Source organism: Ctenocephalides felis, unplaced genomic scaffold (assembly GCF_003426905.1).
Source record: "Ctenocephalides felis isolate EL2017-DRISC unplaced genomic scaffold, ASM342690v1 CF-g0.4_SCAFFOLD_03573, whole genome shotgun sequence".
NCBI classification, from domain to species: Eukaryota; Metazoa; Arthropoda; class Insecta; order Siphonaptera; family Pulicidae; genus Ctenocephalides; species Ctenocephalides felis.
This window is the reverse complement of record NW_020539727.1, coordinates 19,285,491-19,306,059: the sequence shown is the minus strand read 5'-3', so window position 1 is coordinate 19,306,059 and position 20,569 is coordinate 19,285,491. Positions and strand designations below refer to the sequence as shown.

General features: G+C 28.0%; 1 protein-coding gene across 1 annotated transcript in view; it reads right to left on the bottom strand.

Moving 5' to 3' along the window:
* Window positions 1-20,569, bottom strand: part of LOC113389714 — an 88,412-nt gene continuing 67,843 nt past the window's right edge. Inside the window, exons 9-14 of the mRNA XM_026626729.1 lie at window positions 6,619-6,806; window positions 6,351-6,545; window positions 4,214-4,468; window positions 3,833-4,035; window positions 1,309-1,517; window positions 1-146 (exon numbers count right to left, since the gene is read on the bottom strand). Of these exons, the coding sequence (XP_026482514.1) occupies window positions 1-146; window positions 1,309-1,517; window positions 3,833-4,035; window positions 4,214-4,468; window positions 6,351-6,545; window positions 6,619-6,806 (1,196 nt within the window). The remainder of the gene's footprint in view (window positions 147-1,308; window positions 1,518-3,832; window positions 4,036-4,213; window positions 4,469-6,350; window positions 6,546-6,618; window positions 6,807-20,569) is intronic.

Genomic DNA, 20,569 nt, shown 5'->3' with positions numbered 1-20,569 from the left:
CTAAACTTTACTATTTGCAACATTCGAATTCCTCAGCGAAATGCATCCTTCGACCCAAAAATTGGGCCTGTCCAGCATGGACCTCCAAAGGGTCATTTCTCGGTCGTGGGAATCCATCCATTCGACTTGTTTGTCCTGGTATTTTCCTAAATAAAAAAATTGGATTAAAAATTTTCATTTAGAACAAAAAATGGTAAAGAGATACCTGGTAGTTAGAAAGTCCTAGAGGAAAGACCTGGGTAAGGAAAATTTTGAGTAATATATAAATTTTATATATATATATATATATGTATATATATATATATATACTAGCTGACCCGGCAAACGTTGCTTTGCCATCAAAACTATTTTGCCGCTTTGCAGAAGATCTTATAATATACATGATGTATTAATAATAATATTATACTTTAATTACGCTAATTTCTTTACACTTTGATAATTAATTCCAACGCCATCATAGTGTTTTGTTTATTTTAATTTTGTTTATGTCAAATAGTGAAATATTTTTTTTAATCACTAAATAAATTAGATTTTAGTCTAAATCAACGCAGTATCATTAACTAAATATACAATTTTTTATATAAGTATCAGATTTTTTATATTTGCATTTAATTTAAAAATAGTGAATGTCAATTTCATATATCCAATATGCACTAAATTTATAAATGTCAAAATATTTCCTTTTTGGTCGAAAATGATAGTATTTATTTTACAATAATGTTTTCTGTCTATAATTTGTTTGGCAATATTGCCTATAACATAACTTGGAATAATTAATTTATTTGTTTCCTATTGAAGTTAAAAAATTTTTTTTGTGTATATGTATATGTTTTTGAATTATATTTTTTGAACTGTTATTTTTTTTTTCAAAAATCATAAATCTTTTTTTCACGAATTTTCCATAAATTTTGACATTTGACATCTTAGTGTTTTGTTTTTTTTTTGGTCATTTTCTGTCAAAATTTTTTGAAATTTATAAAAATTATATATTTATGTTTCAAATTTACTTTTCAAAATTTCCTATAACCTAAGTTGGATATATATGCACACGATGAGCCAATAAAATTTAAAATCGGTTCAGTAGTTTGGGCTTCCATCGCGAACGAACATCGTGACACGAGGTTTTTTATATATATATATATATATATATATATATATATATATATGTATGTACTACTACTACTTGATAATTCCCACAAAGTGAAGATGTATCAGTTCTTTTGTTGATACTTTTTTTGTCCAATTATATAAAGCAATTTCATTTATTAATTTTTCTCAATTAGTTTGATGATATTTTTTTTATTTTACCTGTTCCCAAAGACAATCGAACCATCCCCAAAAATTCGTTGCTCCCCAATCTGTCGTGGTCCCAAACAGTCAATTCCAAGGCCCTTTCGTTAAGGTCTTGCAATGTGACGTCATCGTAGACAAAGGTGTAGTTCCAGGCAGGATTCAGGCATCTCCTGATGACCGGTGTTTTCTGTTTGGAACTTCTTCCTTTGTCAGGTAACAGATAACTAGAAAAAAATTCAAGTTGTTTATCTATTTTCTTGAAAATTGTAAATATTTTCTTGCAAATTGTTTATAATTGTTTACAATTTAAATCTACCAATGCGCTTCTTTGCATGCACTATTCTATTGTACGTTCAAAATTAGAATATGGTTTGATTATTTGGTATCCTCATCAAACCAACAACTCTGATGCGATAGAGAAGGTTCAGTGAAAATTTCTGAAATATCTTTATTATAAAACATATAAAATTTACCCTGAACGTGGCTTTGAACACAACACTTTACTAAAAGAATTTGGTATTATTTCCCTTGCCTCACGTCGATTTATCTGTACAATTATGTTCTTATTTAAACTTTGCAATGATTCTATAGAGTGTCCTCTTATTCTTAACCAACTATCCTTTAATGTTCACAATTATTTTTCAATTATCCTACTCCTAAATCTAATTCTCTCTTAAATTCGCCTATTTTACTTATGTCCTCTAACTTTAACTCAATTAATAATGAAACAGATATTCACAACACTTCACCTAATCAAATAATCTCCATCTGCACAAGTTAACCTTTTTTATTTTCTTTTCAAATACCTCATTATTTTATCTTATTTTGTTTATAAATAATATTGTTACATTCTGCATTATATGTAATTTTATCTTAAGCATTTTATGTTACTAACTATATATTGTAATTTTGTATATATTTTAATTGTTATTCATTATGTAAAATATCTGTATTTTTGAGTCCTCCTGGAGTAATCTGTGGGCTAAGTATATATTTAAATAAATAAATAAATAAATAAATAAATAAGTGTTCCGAGGTCTTGTAAGTTTTCTCAAGATCTTGCAAATTGGTCCAAGATCTTGCAAAGAGTTGCAAGGTTTTGTCAAGTGTTTCAAGATCTTGCAAAGTGTTGCGAGATCTTGCAAAGTGTTCAAAAATCTTCACAAGTATTCCAAGATCTTGCAAAAATATTGTAGAGTCTTCCAAGATCTTGCAAAAATATTGTAGAGTCTTCCAAGATCTTGTAAAGTGTTAAAATCGTGTAAAGTATTAAAATCTTGAAAAGTGTTAAAATCTTGTGATGTGTTAAAATCTTGTAAAGTGTTAAAATTTTGAAAAGAGTTAAAATCTTGTATGTAAAGTATTAAAATCTTGTGAAGTGTTACAATCTTTTAAAGTGTTTCAAGATCTTTCAAATTGTTCCAAAATTTTGTAAAGTGCTCAATAATGTTGTCAAGTGCTCAGCAATGCTGTAATGTATTCAAAAATATTGTACAGTGTTCCAAGATCTTGTCAAGCGTTCCAAAATCTTGTAAAAAAAAAATTCTAAAATTTTTTAATGTTTTCACCAACGTTGTAAACTGTTCCAAGATCTTACAAAGTGTTCCAAGATTTTGTTCAGTGTTTCAAGATCTGGTGAAGTATTTCAAAATGTTGTAAAGTGTTTCGAGATGTTTTAAAAGTGTTCAAAAATTTTATAGAGTGTTTCAAGCTCTTGCAAAATATTCCAAGATCTTGTCAAATGTTCCAAGATCTTGTCAAGTGTTTCAAGATCTTGCAAACTAGACCATGATCTTGTCAAGTGTTCAAAGCTCTTGAGTTGTGTTCCAATATCTTTCAAAGTGTTCCAAAATTTTGTACAGTACTCAACAAAGTTGTAAAGTGCTTAACAATGCTGTAGAGTGTTCCAAGATCTTGGAAAATATTTCAAGATCTTGTAACGTGTTTTAAAGTATTGTAAAATTTTCTATAATTTTGTAAATTGTTTCAAAATTTTGGGAATTGTTTCAAAATGTTGGAAAGTTCTATAGTCTTGAAAAGCCTTCTATAACCTTGTAAAGTGTTCCAAGATCTTTTAAAGTATTTTCAAAATCTTGTAAAGTGTTTCAAAAATCTTGTAAAGGGTTACAAGATCTTGTCAAGTGTTCCAAGGTTTTTTAAAGCATTTTCAAGATCTTGTCAAGTGTTTCAAAAATTTTGTCAAGTGTTGCAAGATCTTGTTAAGTGTTCCAAGATCTTGACAAGTGTTTAAATATCATGTCGACTGCTACAAAATCTTGCAAAGTGTTCAACTATGTTGTACAATGTTCAAAATGAGTTTTGGAGTGTTCAAAAAAAGTTTTAGAGTGTTAAAAAAAAGTTTTAGAGTGTTCAAAAAAGTTTTAGAGCGTTAAAAAAAGCTTTAGAGTATTCAAAAACGTTGTGGAGTGTTCAAAAAAGTTTTAGTGTTTTAAAAAAGTTTTAGAGGGTTCAAAATTGTAATATATTGAAAAATATAAAATACTTAAAAGTGTAATAGAATTTTCAATTGCTACTTTACCTTTTGCAGAACGGATCAGAAGTTCCATTAGCCTTGGCACCTGTTAAATTTTTGGCTTCTTTGACCAAAACGTGCAAGGATCCTCTCGATTTCTTGTTTTTCCCTGCCTTACCAGAAGCACTGGTATCACTTCCTGGTGGTACAAATTTCAAAGCCAACATGACATCACCTTTGTGACTAACTGACTCCTCAAAAGGCTCCGTCTGGGGAATAGAAATATAAAAATAATCAAGAGGAAACAGAAATATAAAATTTACCAAGAGGAAACAGAAATATAAAATTTACCAGGAGGAAACAGAAATATAAAATTTACCAAGAGGAAACAGAAATATCTACATTAAAAATTTACCAGAAAAGTATAATTTGTCTTTTATCCCTTACCCTTTCCTGGAGAGGATACCAAACTGGTGCAGGATCATCAAACACTTTGTCCTCCAAAGGCATCATGACTTCTCCTAAAAAGTCGTTGCGTCCAAACATGTCGGAGTGCCAAACTGTCAACCATAAAGTCCTAGTCTTTAATTCTTCTAAAGACAAGTTAAAACTCAGAGTTTCCTCGAAGATTGGATTCACAGTATGCTTCTTCACCTTGGTCTTTCTTTTACCACTCTTGGATTTGTCTGGCAGAAGGTAAACCTGGAGGAAAACAAATGGTAATGGTGATCTCTACCAAATTTTGCCAGTTTTTGAAGTAAAACTTCTTTAGGCGCGGCATGGGTGTAAATCCGTACCATTGCAACGAAAATTGTTACGGCAAGGTCAAGTGAAAGTCATTCGCTCTCGGTGATATAATTTCTATACGAGTCGATTCTGATTGGTCGTATTTGTGCGAGGCTTCTTGGTATGCGTGACTTTATACGTGCTTACGTCACCGAAAGCGTGAAGCATATTGTTCATTTATCGGTGTTATGTCGAAACATTTTAAGGTTATTTATTTATTTATTTATTTATTTATTCATAAGCAAGCCGTAATCAATAATAATAGATATTATTTAAATAGTAGTATAAATTGTGAGTTAATAAAAAATATCTGGATCGGAAGAATATTTTATCCAGAAACATACAAAAAATTCAAAGCAGGGTTCAAAGCCTCTTACAAACTCTGAAAGATCAAGATTACATCGTCAAAGAAAACAACTGCGGGAAAATAATCGGCCGCTGTCAATTTATTAGAAAATCTTGCGCCTGAGGTATCAATTTAGATGTTAATGTCAACACCATTGACATAAGTAAGAATATTTTTCCACTATTTGACTCCTGAAAAACGCTTCAACTATTAACATTTAAACATTTTATTCTGTTATCTTTTTAGATAAAAGTACTGCCGAAAATTTTTCTGATACAGCAACTACATCACGTCAATTGCATATTAATGATTCTGCATATAATGTGACTAATAATGTGACAAGAACTGATCTTTTGCAAGAGTCAAATGAAGTATTTGAACTTCCATATAAAGACTTCAGTTTGTTTAGGAATGCACGAAAATTGTTTGAAAAACTATTATGTTTTGTGTGTGATCGACTTTGGTTTCAAAGTGACGTAAAAATATTAAATGCAGCTCAAAAACAAATTCTTGATAATGGTTTTCTGAATATTAATTCAAATAATCAGGTTGGATGCCAATCTTGTCGAAAAGCATTAAATTCGGGTAAAACTCCCACTTTGTGTAAATTTAACGAGTTTTTATTTCCACCTAGATATTGTATCTGAAAGGATAATTTCATCTAGGTTGTGTTTCATGCAAATTAGACGGTTGCGACATGCAAATGGACAATTCGGAATATTTGGCCAAATTATAAATGTGCATGTTGACATTAATAATATGGTTAATTTATTACCGCGTAATATTGATGATGATCATTGCATTAACGTTCACATAAAAAGCAAATGATTCATAGATCAAGCTATGTGCAGGGCTTGATAAATAAAACAAATATAAAAGTATGGCTTCAATTTTTTAGGCAAGACAGATATTACAGCTGTTCAAAGAACGAGATTATATCGCCAGCGAAAAAGTAAAAATAATACGCAGTAAATGAATGTATGTTAATTTTAATCACATGAAGTTCTTCAAACACAATTATTGCAGGATGAGCGAATTTGCAAAAACAATATTTGCTTAGGCGTTGTTAAACATAATCCACTGTGTGAACGAATATTATAGAATTATAAAGGTCCAAGTCCTAAATGCTAATTACAACGACAAACCGATCATGTCGTATTTGAAGTATGACTTCGATTACATTATTGTTTTTGAATATTATACATGTTTTTAAGTTTAATTTTAATAAATATACAATTTATAATTTATCATTATATAAATGTGTATAATGGTTGACACTAATAAATATGTTCGGCATCACGAGTGTTACCATATTACTAATAAACATTATTCAAAATTGTTATATGATGTATTTATTTTTACGTAACTTAAAATTGCTACTTTGTATACTAGCAAATAAGTTTTACTCCAATCGTGTGTGATCCTTACGCGCACTCTTTTTTGTCTATTTACCTTTACGTATGGGTCAGATCTGTTTCTCTTGGCGTCGACTTGGGCCAAATCTCGACATTGTTTGATTCTGATCATCAAGGAATCAGTTTTGTAGTTGTATTGGAGTCCAAATTCGACTTCTCCTTTGACTGCAACTGTTCCATATCGACCGTCACCGGCTCCTGAGTAGACTGAGGCCATCGAATCAGATCGCAACTGAAAATCAAATTGTTAGGTGTAAGCAACTAAATAAATCATCTACTAATTTGATTGGAGATTATCTACTTACTCCGAGCGATGACAGACTCCGGTTGCTATGCAACCGGAGCATCCTGTCGCTTCCGGAACCTATTCCGGTGACGTCATCATCCTGAAGACCGCCAGTGGCGGCCCAATCTTGGCCCAGATCTCTATGGTGACCGCCGGCGGTCCTTAGGCGGGTCAGGGGCGAACTGTTGGCCGAAACTCCACTGTCATCTGGAAAAAAAGATAATAAATCAGCAACCTGCAATACTTATAGTAAACTAGTGGTGTATGGCATCGTGCCTTAAGGCAAATTGCTAGAACTTCTCGTACCGTAAAGAAATATTCGAAAAAAATTAAACGTTTTCAAATATATTATTACAGATACTGTAACTTTCATTATTTTTGATATCTTTTGTTATATCTGAGCAAATAATCAAATGTAAATCATAAATCATAAATCAATTTTTCTCCAGAACATTAACAATCGTCATTTCATTTCAAATTCAATTTCAAAAAAAAGTTACCAAATTTACACAAAATTGAAAAAGTGCTCCCGTATAGTCACAGTCTAAACGCATTTGCAAATAATTCTGTAAGACGTTTTCACTTATACTGTGCTTAGCTTGGCGGCATTTTCACTTTTTTCAATAGTTTTCACAAAATTGGAAAAGTGCTCCGGTGCATAAACAGTCTAAACGCACTTGGGTAAACATTTGTACCGGAGTGGCGCTTAGACTGTGCTTAGTCTGGGTGATTTTTTGAATTTAATTCATTTTTCAAAAATATAATATTATAAATAAATTTTGTAATAAATAAATACGTCCTCACTCTTTTGCTTCGTCTTTTAAAAAATATTATAAATGAATTTTGTAAAAAAATATGACCTCACTCTTATGCTGAAAATTGTAAGAATCTTCGGGTTAAAATACAAAAAAATCATTTTTCAAATAAAATTAAAAGTAAATTTTGCAAAAAAAATATTATAAATCAATTTTTAATGAAATATGACCTCACTCGTATGCTTAAAATTGTAAGAATTCATTTTTAAAAAAATATAATTATTTTTTTTAAATACGACCTCACTTTTCAGCTTAAAATAGAAAAAAATCTTTTTTTAAAAATATTATAAATAAGTTTTGTAATAAATAAGTACGTCCTCACTATTCTGCTTGAAATTGAAAAAAAAAATCATTTTTTCAAAAATATTAAATAAGTTCGTCATCACTCTTAAAAAAAATATCATAAATAAATTTTGTAAAATAATACGACCTCACTCTCCTGCTTAAAATTGAAAGAATTCATTTTTTAAAAAATGTTACAATAGTTTTCACAAAATTGGAAAAGTGCTCCAATACATAAACAATCTAAAGGCACTTGGGTAAACATTTGTACCAGAGTGGCGCTTAGACTGTGCTTAGCCTGGGTCATTTTTTGAATTTTTAATCTAAAATTACAAAAATATTTTATGGAAAATAAATAAAAGATGTTAGAATTTTTTATCCTCAAAAGAATTGTTTTGTCAATACAAGCAGAAAGTTTTATATTTAGATAATTCAAATCGGACGCTTAGTTCACTCAAAAATGCCATTTTTTGCACATTTAGCTTTGTATCTTCGAAATGGCGGGACCTGTCTTTGCCAAAAACTAATCACCACTTCTCCCAATCATTACAAATTGAATGTTTTTTAGATCATTCAAATCCGATACACCGTTTTCTCAAAAACTCAATTTGTATTTTCTGCACTGTTTGCTCCGTATCTCCGTAACTCCGGGACCTGCCTTTGCCAAAAACTAATCAGCACATCTCCCTATCAATAGGAATCGAATGGTAAATGAATCATTCAAATCGGTTGATTCGTGCGCCCGAAAACACGGTCATACATACATACATACACACGCACACATCCATTTAGTTTCTGAGGTATACCAAAATGTTCAGAAACCTTCAAACAAAATTTTCATTTTTGATATTTGGCCCATTACTACAACTACCCTAGTTAAAAAAAATCCTGGGAATCAATTTTATCATGAATCCTGCAAAAAAAATCTGGTTCTTCTTACCAGCAACCAAAACTTCAGAAGTCTGATCCTTTGTTTTTTTCTTCCTAGGGATACTCCTGTCGTACTCCAACCTCTCCAAAAATTTATCCCTGGTCCCCAAAATGTCTCCCAAAAACGTAGTGCCTATTTTAGGTGAATCTTTCCATTTGCAATCTTCAGATCTCCTCAAAGTCGCCTCTCGACTCGGAGTCAATGGTAAGGTCACCATAGAAGAGGAATTACTTTGACCATCATTGTTTGGGGCATTCAGAGCCCTCAATTTAGCATTAAAGTCCTCCACTGGCGGAGGAAGACTTTGGTCAATTGTTTTTTTCCAGAATTTGCGACAAAAGAAAGAAACTTTTCTTGTATCCTCAACAGAATCCAAGTCGTATTTCCTATTACCTTTCTTCTTGCAGTAGATGCAACCAAGACATCTCTTCCTGAACCATTCCTTAAGGCGTTTTTTTCTGGTTTTTCGACCAGGAGGTTTGTATTTGATTCCAGAAGTGGATGGGAGTTTTATTTCGTACATTTCTGGATTTGTTTTGGATTTTGCGACGAATTTGAATGTTAAATTTTCTTCTGTGGTGTTGTAAATGTCTTCATTTGCGAAAGTGCTGTAGGTGCTTGATGTTGATTTGTCGGGTTTTGGTTTTTTGGGAGATTTTTTGTACTTTTTGGAAAATTGTAACATTTTTATACTTCAAATAATTTGGCAGAAAAAATATAAAAGTCTGTTTTACAAATAAGACTCACAGAAAAAAATTTGGTTGAATTTTTTATTCTAAAAAAACGTACGCATTTTTTTTAGAAATATATATTTAATTTTTTTTTATTATATATATATATATATATATGTATATATATATTTCAAAGTAACTAAAATTCGTCGAAATAAAAAGCTATAAAGTATTAAGAACTTTTATTTATACGCTTCGACACCAGATGCGTGTCATCATTCAGCAACACCAGGACAAAAACACTCAAAAAATATTATTTTAAAAAATTAAACTTGTAACATATTAGAAAAAAACATTTTTTTGGAAAAATAATGAATAACTACAAAATTAAAATTAAAAACATTTTGAAAAGCCGAACCTTTTGTTTTTATATTTATATTTATATTTATATTTATATTTATATTTATATTTATATTTATATTTATATTTATATTTATATTTATATTTATATTTATATTTATATTTATATTTATATTTATATTTATATTTATATTTATATTTATATTTATATTTATATTTATATTTATATTTATATTTATTTGATATGGGCGTGTTTCATGCGTCATAATGTTTCATTTCAAAACTTTTTTCAAAATATTTTTAATATTGTAGTTAATCATTATTTTTCCAAAAAAATGTCCTTTTCTAATATGTTACAAGTTTAATTTTTTAAAATAATATTTTTTTGAGTGTTTTTGTCCTGGTGTTTCTGAATGATGACACGCATCTGGTGTCGAAACGTATAAATAAAAGTTCTTAATACTTTATACCTTTTTATTTAGACGAATGGGCTGCTAGTTACTTTGAAATATGTTTCAACGTCGAAAAAACTACCAATATATATATATATATATATATATATATATATATATATATATATATATATATATATACTAGCAGGCCCGGCCACGCTTTGCTGTGGCTTTTACTCTATTCCACAATAAAGTTTATACCTTTGCTAAAATTGTTGGTCGTGTTTTCAATTGCGATTTTAAAGTATACCGAGTTGCTTTAGAGTGTTATGATGTTAGAAAATAATATAGATTATTTAATTTTCCAAAAGATCTTTGAATTTTTCATTAATTTTAGACGAATTAATTTAAAGTTACACTATATATAATAAATGCACAGAAATATCTGGTAACGTGCTCGAGTATATTTAGTGTTTTGAATTGCAATAATGAGTATAACGAGTTGCTTTAGGGTTTTATAATGTTAGACAATATTATACATTATTTAATTTTGTATAAATTTGTCAAATATTGTATTTAAATTAGACAAATTGTTTGAAAGTTACAAGAGATATAATAAATGCATAGAAATGTTACTTATAGCAGAAAGTTTTCTTCTATGTTCAATTGCAATTTTGAAGTACACGAAATTATTGTAGAACTGTATATTATTAAAATTTAATGTAGATTATTTCATCCTGTATAAATTTATCGAACATTTTATTTGATTTCAATAAAAGGTTTAGAAGTAACTCAAAATTTAATGAATATATCCACTTTTCTAACGGTGAGTCGAAACTTCTAGGTGCTCTCTAGGATTTATTAAGCATTTTGAATATCGGTTTGAAGTATACCGAGTTGCTGTAGGTCATTACAATATTAGACAATATTATATATCATTTAATTCAGCACAAATTTGCCAAATATTTCATTAATCACAAACAAACCGTTTAAAAGTTACAAGAGATATAATAAAAAACGCACGAACAAGCCTTTACACATATCACTACTAAACCATGAACAAAATCTCACACAAAACCACGTGTAATATATCTATTTTTCCCACTTACACCTAGTTTATTTATAAACTAACTTTTAATCTATCTATTACCGATGACTATTACAAACTGACGTAACTAAAAAAAAATATTATTAATAATAAAAAATAGTTTTTCCCCTTCCTTCGATTTTTCTGCAATCTTTTTTTTGCAACCGGAACAAAAATCGGGTGTTTCCGGATTAGATAAGAATTAAATTAATAAATTTGCGATATTTTATTTATAAAACAATTTATGGCGTGCGCGATTTGTTAAAGGAAATGGAAAAAAATATGTTTAATTGATAATGATAAATTATTCATAGAAATAATTATGGATGATCGATGGACTTGATGGATATAAACAATTGGTAATAAATATTAAAGTAGGTATAAGTGGCATTTTGCCTTAAGGCAAGTTGTAAGAATTTTCCGGTATGTATAAATAATTAATTTACTCAACAAGAAACCAGTCTTAGCATTTTTTAACCCTGTTTATTATCAAATGCTTTGAAAAGATCTCGATGGCAAGCCGGTGCAAAATTCGAAATTTTATTAAAAATTTTAAGAACTATGCATCTTATCAAACTAGATATAAAGAGAAACTCGTAGTTTATAAAATTTCCAACGATTTTGTTATAACAATTTTTGGAGTAAATGTTAAATTTACATTTTTGCTTGTGTTAGAAAATTGTCAAACGTAATTCCTTGTCTGATATTGCGCAAGGTATAAATTTTATCAAAAATCTTAAAAATTGTTGATTTTATCAAAAAAAAAACTTTAAAGAGAGATTTGTAGCTTAGAAAATTTTTAACAATTTTTCTACATCATTTGTTATGAATTGTAGCAATTTATCAAAATTGTTAAATATCAATTCATTAACCATCACTTGTGATTAGGAAAATATTTGTAATTATGGAAATATTTTCCGTAAGATATTTTTAGCTTATTGGAAAAATATTTAAAACCAAAAAATAACACTAAAATTATTTCACAATTAGATGATTTATGTGCATTTGTTTATGTGTTTAATTATAAAGAATTTTTCATTAAAATTTTGTATAAACTATAACAATATTTACACAGGTATTGTCAAATATAGTTCAACAATTGTACTAATTCGAAAATGATACTTCACGAAAGATTTCATTGCAAGTGTCAATTGTATTAATAATATCACAATGCTAGTGCTGTCCATAAAATCGACATTATACTATCATTAATTAACTTTCGGAAAGAGAAGTTTAAGTTTTCATCAAAAAATTCGAATAGCTAATTTTATGTTTTATCGACGTTTCAAGACATTCTGAATCGAATGAGACCTAATTTGAAATAAGTATGTGTGTGAATGTGAACAGATTTTCTATCTTAAATCGACGCTTACTCAAAAATTTAAAAGTATTAATTGCAACCAATATCTTTTTTAAAATTGATTCGATAAATACATCGATTGAATAATCAAATATATATATGTTTAATTTGAGTTAAAAAGTCGGGCGTTACATCAATAAAAATGGTATGAGAGTTTTTAGAAATCTATTTAGAATCCACACGTTTCGGGTAGCATCTTAGCCTTCACTCAGTGGCAATCAATTTAACTATGAAAATTAAAACTAGATAAATAATTTGTAGGAAATTTCATAGAAAAACAACAATAATAATAATAATAGTACACTTACAATTTTGAATCTTAATATAACATATAAAAAAATTATTAATCCATGGTATGACTTATGTGCATATTGATAAAATATATATTTGTTAAAAACACACAAATAAATATGATAACTTAACAAGTTGTTGAAACTATGTATTTACTGTTAGGAGTTTAAGATAGAAATGTCACATTTTTCTTGAAGCAGTTTCTAGCATGTGTTCAAATTTTGCGGAAAATTTAAAAATCGATGGGATCTTGGCATTTTTTAAGAAATTTTGACGCGCTATTAAGGAACCACGTGTTTGTTTCGTTCAGAGCCGTATTGTCGAATCGTTTGTTTATGACCCTGTCGTTATGCAATTGAAAAAAAACCCTCAGCGAATCTTCTTTTAATTACGTTCTCTTCAAAATGTAAAATTATTGGGTTGAAAAAATCTATAATTTGATTTAAATTATTATTTGTTCGGTTAATATCGTTTTGAATTATTTGGGATTTTTCGAGCTGTTTTTATGTTGATGAAGACGTATATTACTCAGGTTTTGGCTAGTTTCTCCGGTATAAAAAAACTCACAATTAGAGCAATTAATTTGATATACTAAGTTTCTGAGGTGGTCAAAATTAAACTTAGATTTAATTTGTGACGCCCGACTTTTGAACTTAAATTAAACATATTATATCAACATCAAATTCAAGACTGTTCAAATATATATATATATACTAGCTGACCCGGCAAACGTTGTTTAGCTAAGTAAGGTATATTCTAAACAATTTCTAGAGAATCAAAAATATTAATACTTTAAGTGTATAAGGATGTGTTGTTTGAATGTTATAAACCCCATTAGTTTGTCTATATTTTATCAATACAATCAAACTGGAAGTTTTATACACTTTCTATAGAAAACATGGTATAATCCAATCCAAGTCATTTTTGGTCTTTCGACATATTGATTACGTTTCAAGTTTGTCAGATTTTTTTTTGATTCAGGATTTTGTGTATAATTGTAATAATACTACTGAGCTTATACAAAATTTTTAAATTTCTGCGAGGGGAGATAGAAAATGAATTAGGATTCTTCTTTAACCTGCTTTTTGAAAAGTTTCAAGTAACATTCGATGAATTGAAGTAAATTTAATAAAAAGTATAGAGTAGAGCAGGTCGAGGCACAAAGGTCCAATTTGACTTTGAGCATATATAAACTATATTATGAAAAGCAAACCAATCATATCACAAATAACACATTTCAAACGAACAATTATCTGACTACGTTCAGTAAAACTGCCAGCTACTTCATCATTGTAGAAATGTACTTTTTTTGCTGTCTTTCAAAAAAATTGTTATCTAGACCTTTTTACCCCATTTACCCTAATTTGGAACGGCCATGTGGCAAACAGGTTGAATGTCTTATTTTAATTTTAAAGGTATTTTACAAAATATTTACACTTTTAACTAAAGCTAAAAAACTGCCAATGGAAGAAAATACTTTTTATTATGAATTTTCAAAGATTACAGTTTATCTCCAGATAGCAAAGTCATAAGAATCAAGGTTATAGCTGCTTATACATCTTTTTTCCTCTTCTTTCAAATATTGTTGTTAAACAATGCTTAACTTTACTGGTTTTTGACACATCGCTGGTGGCTTTCTAACCCTGAACCTTCATATATTACTATCTATTCTTTGATAAATTCTACGAAATTATAACTGGGAAAATGTTATTCGGCAAAATGTCCCTTTGATCGATACCAAATTTGGGTTCTGAATTTAAATAACATAAATAAAAAATAATATAACCTAGAAAATGTTTTATAAATACCAATGAGTATATATAATTATACAAATGAGATCTTTCAGAGCACCGTGTTTGAGAAAAATATGCCAAAAATTGCATTTTTATATTAACATTTCAAAAAAGTTGATATTTAGTTTCTAGTAACACTTGTGGCCCGTTTACTAACGTTTTTATATATAAATAAAACTACAAACAAAACTACTTACCACAATTTAATCATAATTAAATAATATTCACGTAAAACATCTTATTAAATGTAATTGAACATCATCTGTCAAAATCGTTTGACATTTCACGTGTTAGCCACCGTCCATTGTTTTATCAAAGGTACGCTTCTACAAAAATTTTCAAATTAAAAATATAAAGTTTCTACGCGGATTTGAAATATTATCTCACCTTTTGGACAATCTCTGGATTGGCACGAATTTTTCAAGACTAAGACTGGCCAAATCCATTCAGCGGTTTTCGAGTTTTATTCGGACATTTGAAAGACAGCTCCATTTTTATATATAAGTTATATATATATATATATATATATATATATATATATATATATATATTTATATCAATATTTAATCTCGATGAACACCACTATAAACGTGATATTAGTGGGTGTAAGTTCGGACTCAATAGAAAAGGTTAATTATCTCTTGACACGACTCGACTGAAGGCAGAAATTCACACACAATTATTTAAAAAATTTGGTTTCACATACAATTATTTATATATTTTGGTAAATGATAATGATAGATTTTGCCATTGAAAAAAAACAAAAATTTAACCCATTTTGGCTTATTGTACTGTTCAAATCGTTATAATTCATAAACTATTCAAAATATTAATTCAGTATCTTTAGAAAACTTTTAGAGCATCAAATAATAAAAAACTTTATCTCACACTATATTTGCGTATACTAGCTACAAATTTGCCAAATATAGTTGTAAGTTATGTGTGTAAATTTAGGAGTTATAGAGTAAATACTCCGGTAGTGATATCTTTATGCATTATTTTGTTATATCTATGATATATAATATAAAAAATCGTGTTACAGCATTTTAATATGAGAAAAAGTTTCAGATAATTTTATTATCTAAAACTTCCTCATAGATAGTTTTAGGTTGTAATTAATATTCTATTAGATATAGCAAAAATTTGCACAAAAGTAGTTCGTTGGTGAAGATATTTTCATTGCGCACCATCAAATCCTTGTAATTCATAAACTATTTAAAATTTTAACAAAGTATCTTTAGAAAACTTTTAGAGCATTAAATAACAAAAAACTTTTTCTCACACTATATTTGTGTATAAACATTTCTTCAACCTGAAAAACTCAATTAAGCTGGACAATGTCTTTTATTTCGTGTATAAATCTATGTCAAGTATCAAAAAGCAACAATAATAACAAGACGATTTATTATCTTGTACAAAAGCAACAATATACAAATAGTCAATACAATCGTTATTCAAGTTAGTTTTCATTTTGACCTAAATATTTGCAATAATCTTAGATTTACCTAATAAATGACAAGTAACTAAAAATAATGATTTAATAATAATCATTAAATTATTTAATTTAATAAATCAGGATGAAATTTCTGATATGAAAAAATATTTTACAAAATTAAAAATATATCAATTATTAAACAAATTTGTTACTGGTTATTTAAAAAATGTGCAAAAATTACATTTTTGTTAACTTTTGCTATTGAAGCTCGTATTTTAACTGATTTATTAGATTTGTTTAGAGTTAATTAATTTAAATTGTATTCCAAACAAATTATTCATTGATGCATAATATGATATTATTATTAGTGGCTCGAAAACAACTTTCGAATATTGCAATTCAAACTAGTTTGTGCAATTGCCCTGACTAATAGACACATTAGAATATATATATGTATATATATATATATATATATATATATATATATATATATTTGTATATACATGTATATATGAACAAATCACGTGTTGATTTTACGTTTAAACCAAGAAAATACGTACCCTCTGCTATTTGTATATATCATACGACTTTGCAGGCATTTTAAAAATATAAGGAATTTTGATACGAAATCGTGATATAAAAAAGTTGTAGATAATTTCATTATCTAAAATGTTGTCTAAAACAGTTTTGGGTTATCTTTAATATTTTACGAATTATATAATAATTTATGTAAACATGTCCCGAAAGTATCATCAGAATTATTTGATTGCATACAGTTTTTAATAAATTTTTAAAATTATAAAAATCCATGGTACAAAATATTGTTGTGAGAAAAAGTTTTAGATTATTGAATTGTCTTAAAATCTTTCTAATGTTGTTTTAAGATATATCTAATAGTTTAAGGGTAATTGCTAAATTCGTAAAAAAAATGTCACCATCAGGCTTGTGCTAATAATAATAAAATAATATAATTTGTAGATATAAAAATGATGATTCCGTGTCAAATTTATATTAAATTTGAAGAAAATATAATACTACAAAATTTGTCCAAATAGTACACAAAGTTTTAATAACTATTTTAAAAGTTATAACAAAAATATTGCACGATACTCGAACACTTGCTGAAATTTAATTACAAAATTCCTCGAGTTTCAAAAATTTTTAAAAATACAAAAACTTGTGCTACAAAATTTTGCTGTATGAAAAACTTGTAGATAATTTAATTATCTAAAACTCTCCTGAAGACAGTTTTAAGTTATACTTACAATTTAAAAAGTTATACTCAATTTTGTTTGTGTTTGTAAATTTCTATTTACACTTGATATGCAAATATGTAAGATTTGTATGCAAATTATTATTATCATTAGACGAGCTTCAACAAATACGTTAATTAGTAAATATTTAAAAAAATATATTTAAATAAAGAAATTTCACTTTTAAACGTTCCGTACAATTTAGCAAATTCTAAATTAAATAAATTGTGAAAAAATTAAGTTTTTCCATTTCAAGGTACATTTACTCGTAATTTTAAGTGAAAATAATGGTGAAGGGAATTGAAATTTATATGTATGATAATTTGTGAAATGCAATTAGTGCAATCTCCAATTTTTATGATAAAATTTTCTGTTATAAATATTTTTTCATCATAAAATCAACTCCCAAAAAATTTCCTATATAAAATTCAAGGAATTGTTGAAAAAAGGGGAATCCTTACTTTTAAAAATTTATATGGTCCAAACCTAATATGTTATAAATTTGCAAATTTACTATTATATAGTTAAATGTATCTATTATACCAAAAAATACTAAATTCTATAATTTTTTTATCCCAAAACAAAATATTAAAAATTTACCGAACCATCAACGATTTTAAAATAAATATTTTTACATACACAATTCTTATTAAATTAATTATATTTTCTTGGCAATTTATACTTTCACAAATTCAACAAATAATTTAAATAAATATGTTGGAATGTCCGCATTAATAAATAACTAACTATATGCAAATATGTTAATTTTATTCTAGATAAATTATAAAATATGCAGCAGCAGCAAATTGCTGGAGAATGGCTAATTTTCTATATTAGACCAAAAAATTTTTTACGAATAATTTAATATAAATTATCAAAATCGAATTCGGCTCTTCGAGCCCTTTGCAACGATATGTCACATGCAACATTTTATATGAAATTTGTCTACTGGCAAGTTGCACATATGACAGATCAACTTACAACCAAGTTAGGATGGTATTCCACAAGCCAATTTTAGTAGAACCACAATATAATGTATGGAAGTTTTATTGATAATTTAATTTGCAACAAATCTGCCAAATATTGTATTTAGATTTAACAAAAAGTTTAGAAGTTATCAACAAAATTTTCCAGATATTGTATTTAGATTTAACAGAAAGTTTAGAAGTTATTAACAAAATAATCAAAAAAGTACCAAAAAAAAAAAAATTGGTTTCACCGCTACCTTTGAACCAAATTTTACCAAATTTTTCTATTTAAATTAAAATAATTATTACATTCGGATTCTGCTCTTCGAGCCCTTTGCAACGATATGTCACATGTAAAATGTTGTATGAAATTTGCCTTCAGGCAAGTTGCACAATGGCGGATCAACTTACAACTAAGTTTGGGTGCCATTAAGCCATTTTTAGTACAACCACAATATAATGTATGGAAGTTTTATCGATAATTGTATTAGGAACAAAATTGCCAAATATTGTATTTACATTTAACAAAAAGTTTAGAAGTTATGAACAAAATAACCCAAAAAGTACAAAAAAAAAAAAAATTGGTTTCACCGCTACCTTTGAACCAAATTTTATAATTTTTTTCTATTGAAATTAAAATAATTATCAAATTCGGATTCTGCTCTTCGAGCCCTTTGCAACGATATATCACATGCAAAATGTTGTATGAAATTTGCCTTCAGGCAAGTTGCACAATGGCGGATCAACTTACAACTAAGTTTGGGTGCCATTAAGCCATTTTTAGTGCAACCACAATATAATGTATGGAAGTTTTATAGATAATTGTATTAGGAACAAATTTGCCAAATATTGTATTTACATTTAACAAAAAGTTTAGAAGTTATGAACAAAATAACCCAAAAAGTACAAAAAAAAAAAAAATTTGGTTTCACCGCTACCTTTGAACCAAATTTTATAATTTTTTTCTATGAAATTAAAATAATTATCAAATTCGGATTCTGCTCTTCGAGCCCTTTGCAACGATATATCACATGCAAAATGTTGTATGAAATTTGCCTTCAGGCAAGTTGCACAATGGCGGATCAACTTACAACTAAGTTTGGGTGCCATTAGCCATTTTTAGTACAACCACAATATAATGTATGGAAGGTTCATAGATAATTGTATTAGGAACAAAATTGCCAAATATTGTATTTAGATTTAACAAAAAGTTTAGAAGTTATCAACAAAATTTTCCAGATATTGTATTTAGATTTAACAAAAAGTTTAGAAGTTATTAACAAAATAATCAAAAAAGTACACAAAAAAAAAAAAAAAATTGGTTTCACCGCTACCTTTGAACCAAATTTTACCAAATTTTTCTATTTAAATTAAAATAATTATTAAATTCGGATTCTGCTCTTCGAGCCCTTTGCAACGATATGTCACATGTAAAATGTTGTATGAAATTTGCCTTCAGGCAAGTTGCACAATGGCGGATCAACTTACAACTAAGTTTGGGTGCCATTAAGCCATTTTTAGTACAACCACAATATAATGTATGGAAGTTTTATAGATAATTGTATTAGGAACAAATTTGCCAAATATTGTATTTACATTTAACAAAAAGTTTAGAAGTTATGAACAAAATAACCCAAAAAGTACAAAAAAAAAAAAAATTGGTTTCACCGCTACCTTTGAACCAAATTTTATAATTTTTTTCTATTGAAATTAAAATAATTATCAAATTCGGATTCTGCTCTTCGAGCCCTTTGCAACGATATATCACATGCAAAATGTTGTATGAAATTTGCCTTCAGGCAAGTTGCACAATGGCGGATCAACTTACAACTAAGTTTGGGTGCCATTAAGCCATTTTTAGTGCAACCACAATATAATGTATGGAAGTTTTATAGATAATTCTATTAGGAACAAATTTGCCAAATATTGTATTTAGATTTAACAAAAAGTTTAGAAGTTATGAACAAAAACCCCAAAAAAGTACAAAAAAAAAAAAAATTGTTTCACCGCTACCTTTGAACAAATTTTATAATTTTTTTTCTATTGAAATTAAAATAATTATCAAATTCGGATTCTGCTCTTCGAGCCCTTTGCAACGATATATCACATGCAAAATGTTGTATGAAATTTGCCTTCAGGCAAGTTGCACAATGGCGGATCAACTTACAACTAAGTTTGGGTGCCATTAAGCCATTTTAGTGCAACCACAATAAATGTATGGAAGTTTTATAGATAATTGTATTAGGAACAAATTTGCCAAATATTGTATTTACATTTAACAAAAAGTTTAGAAGTTATGAACAAAATAACCCAAAAAGTACAAAAAAAAAAA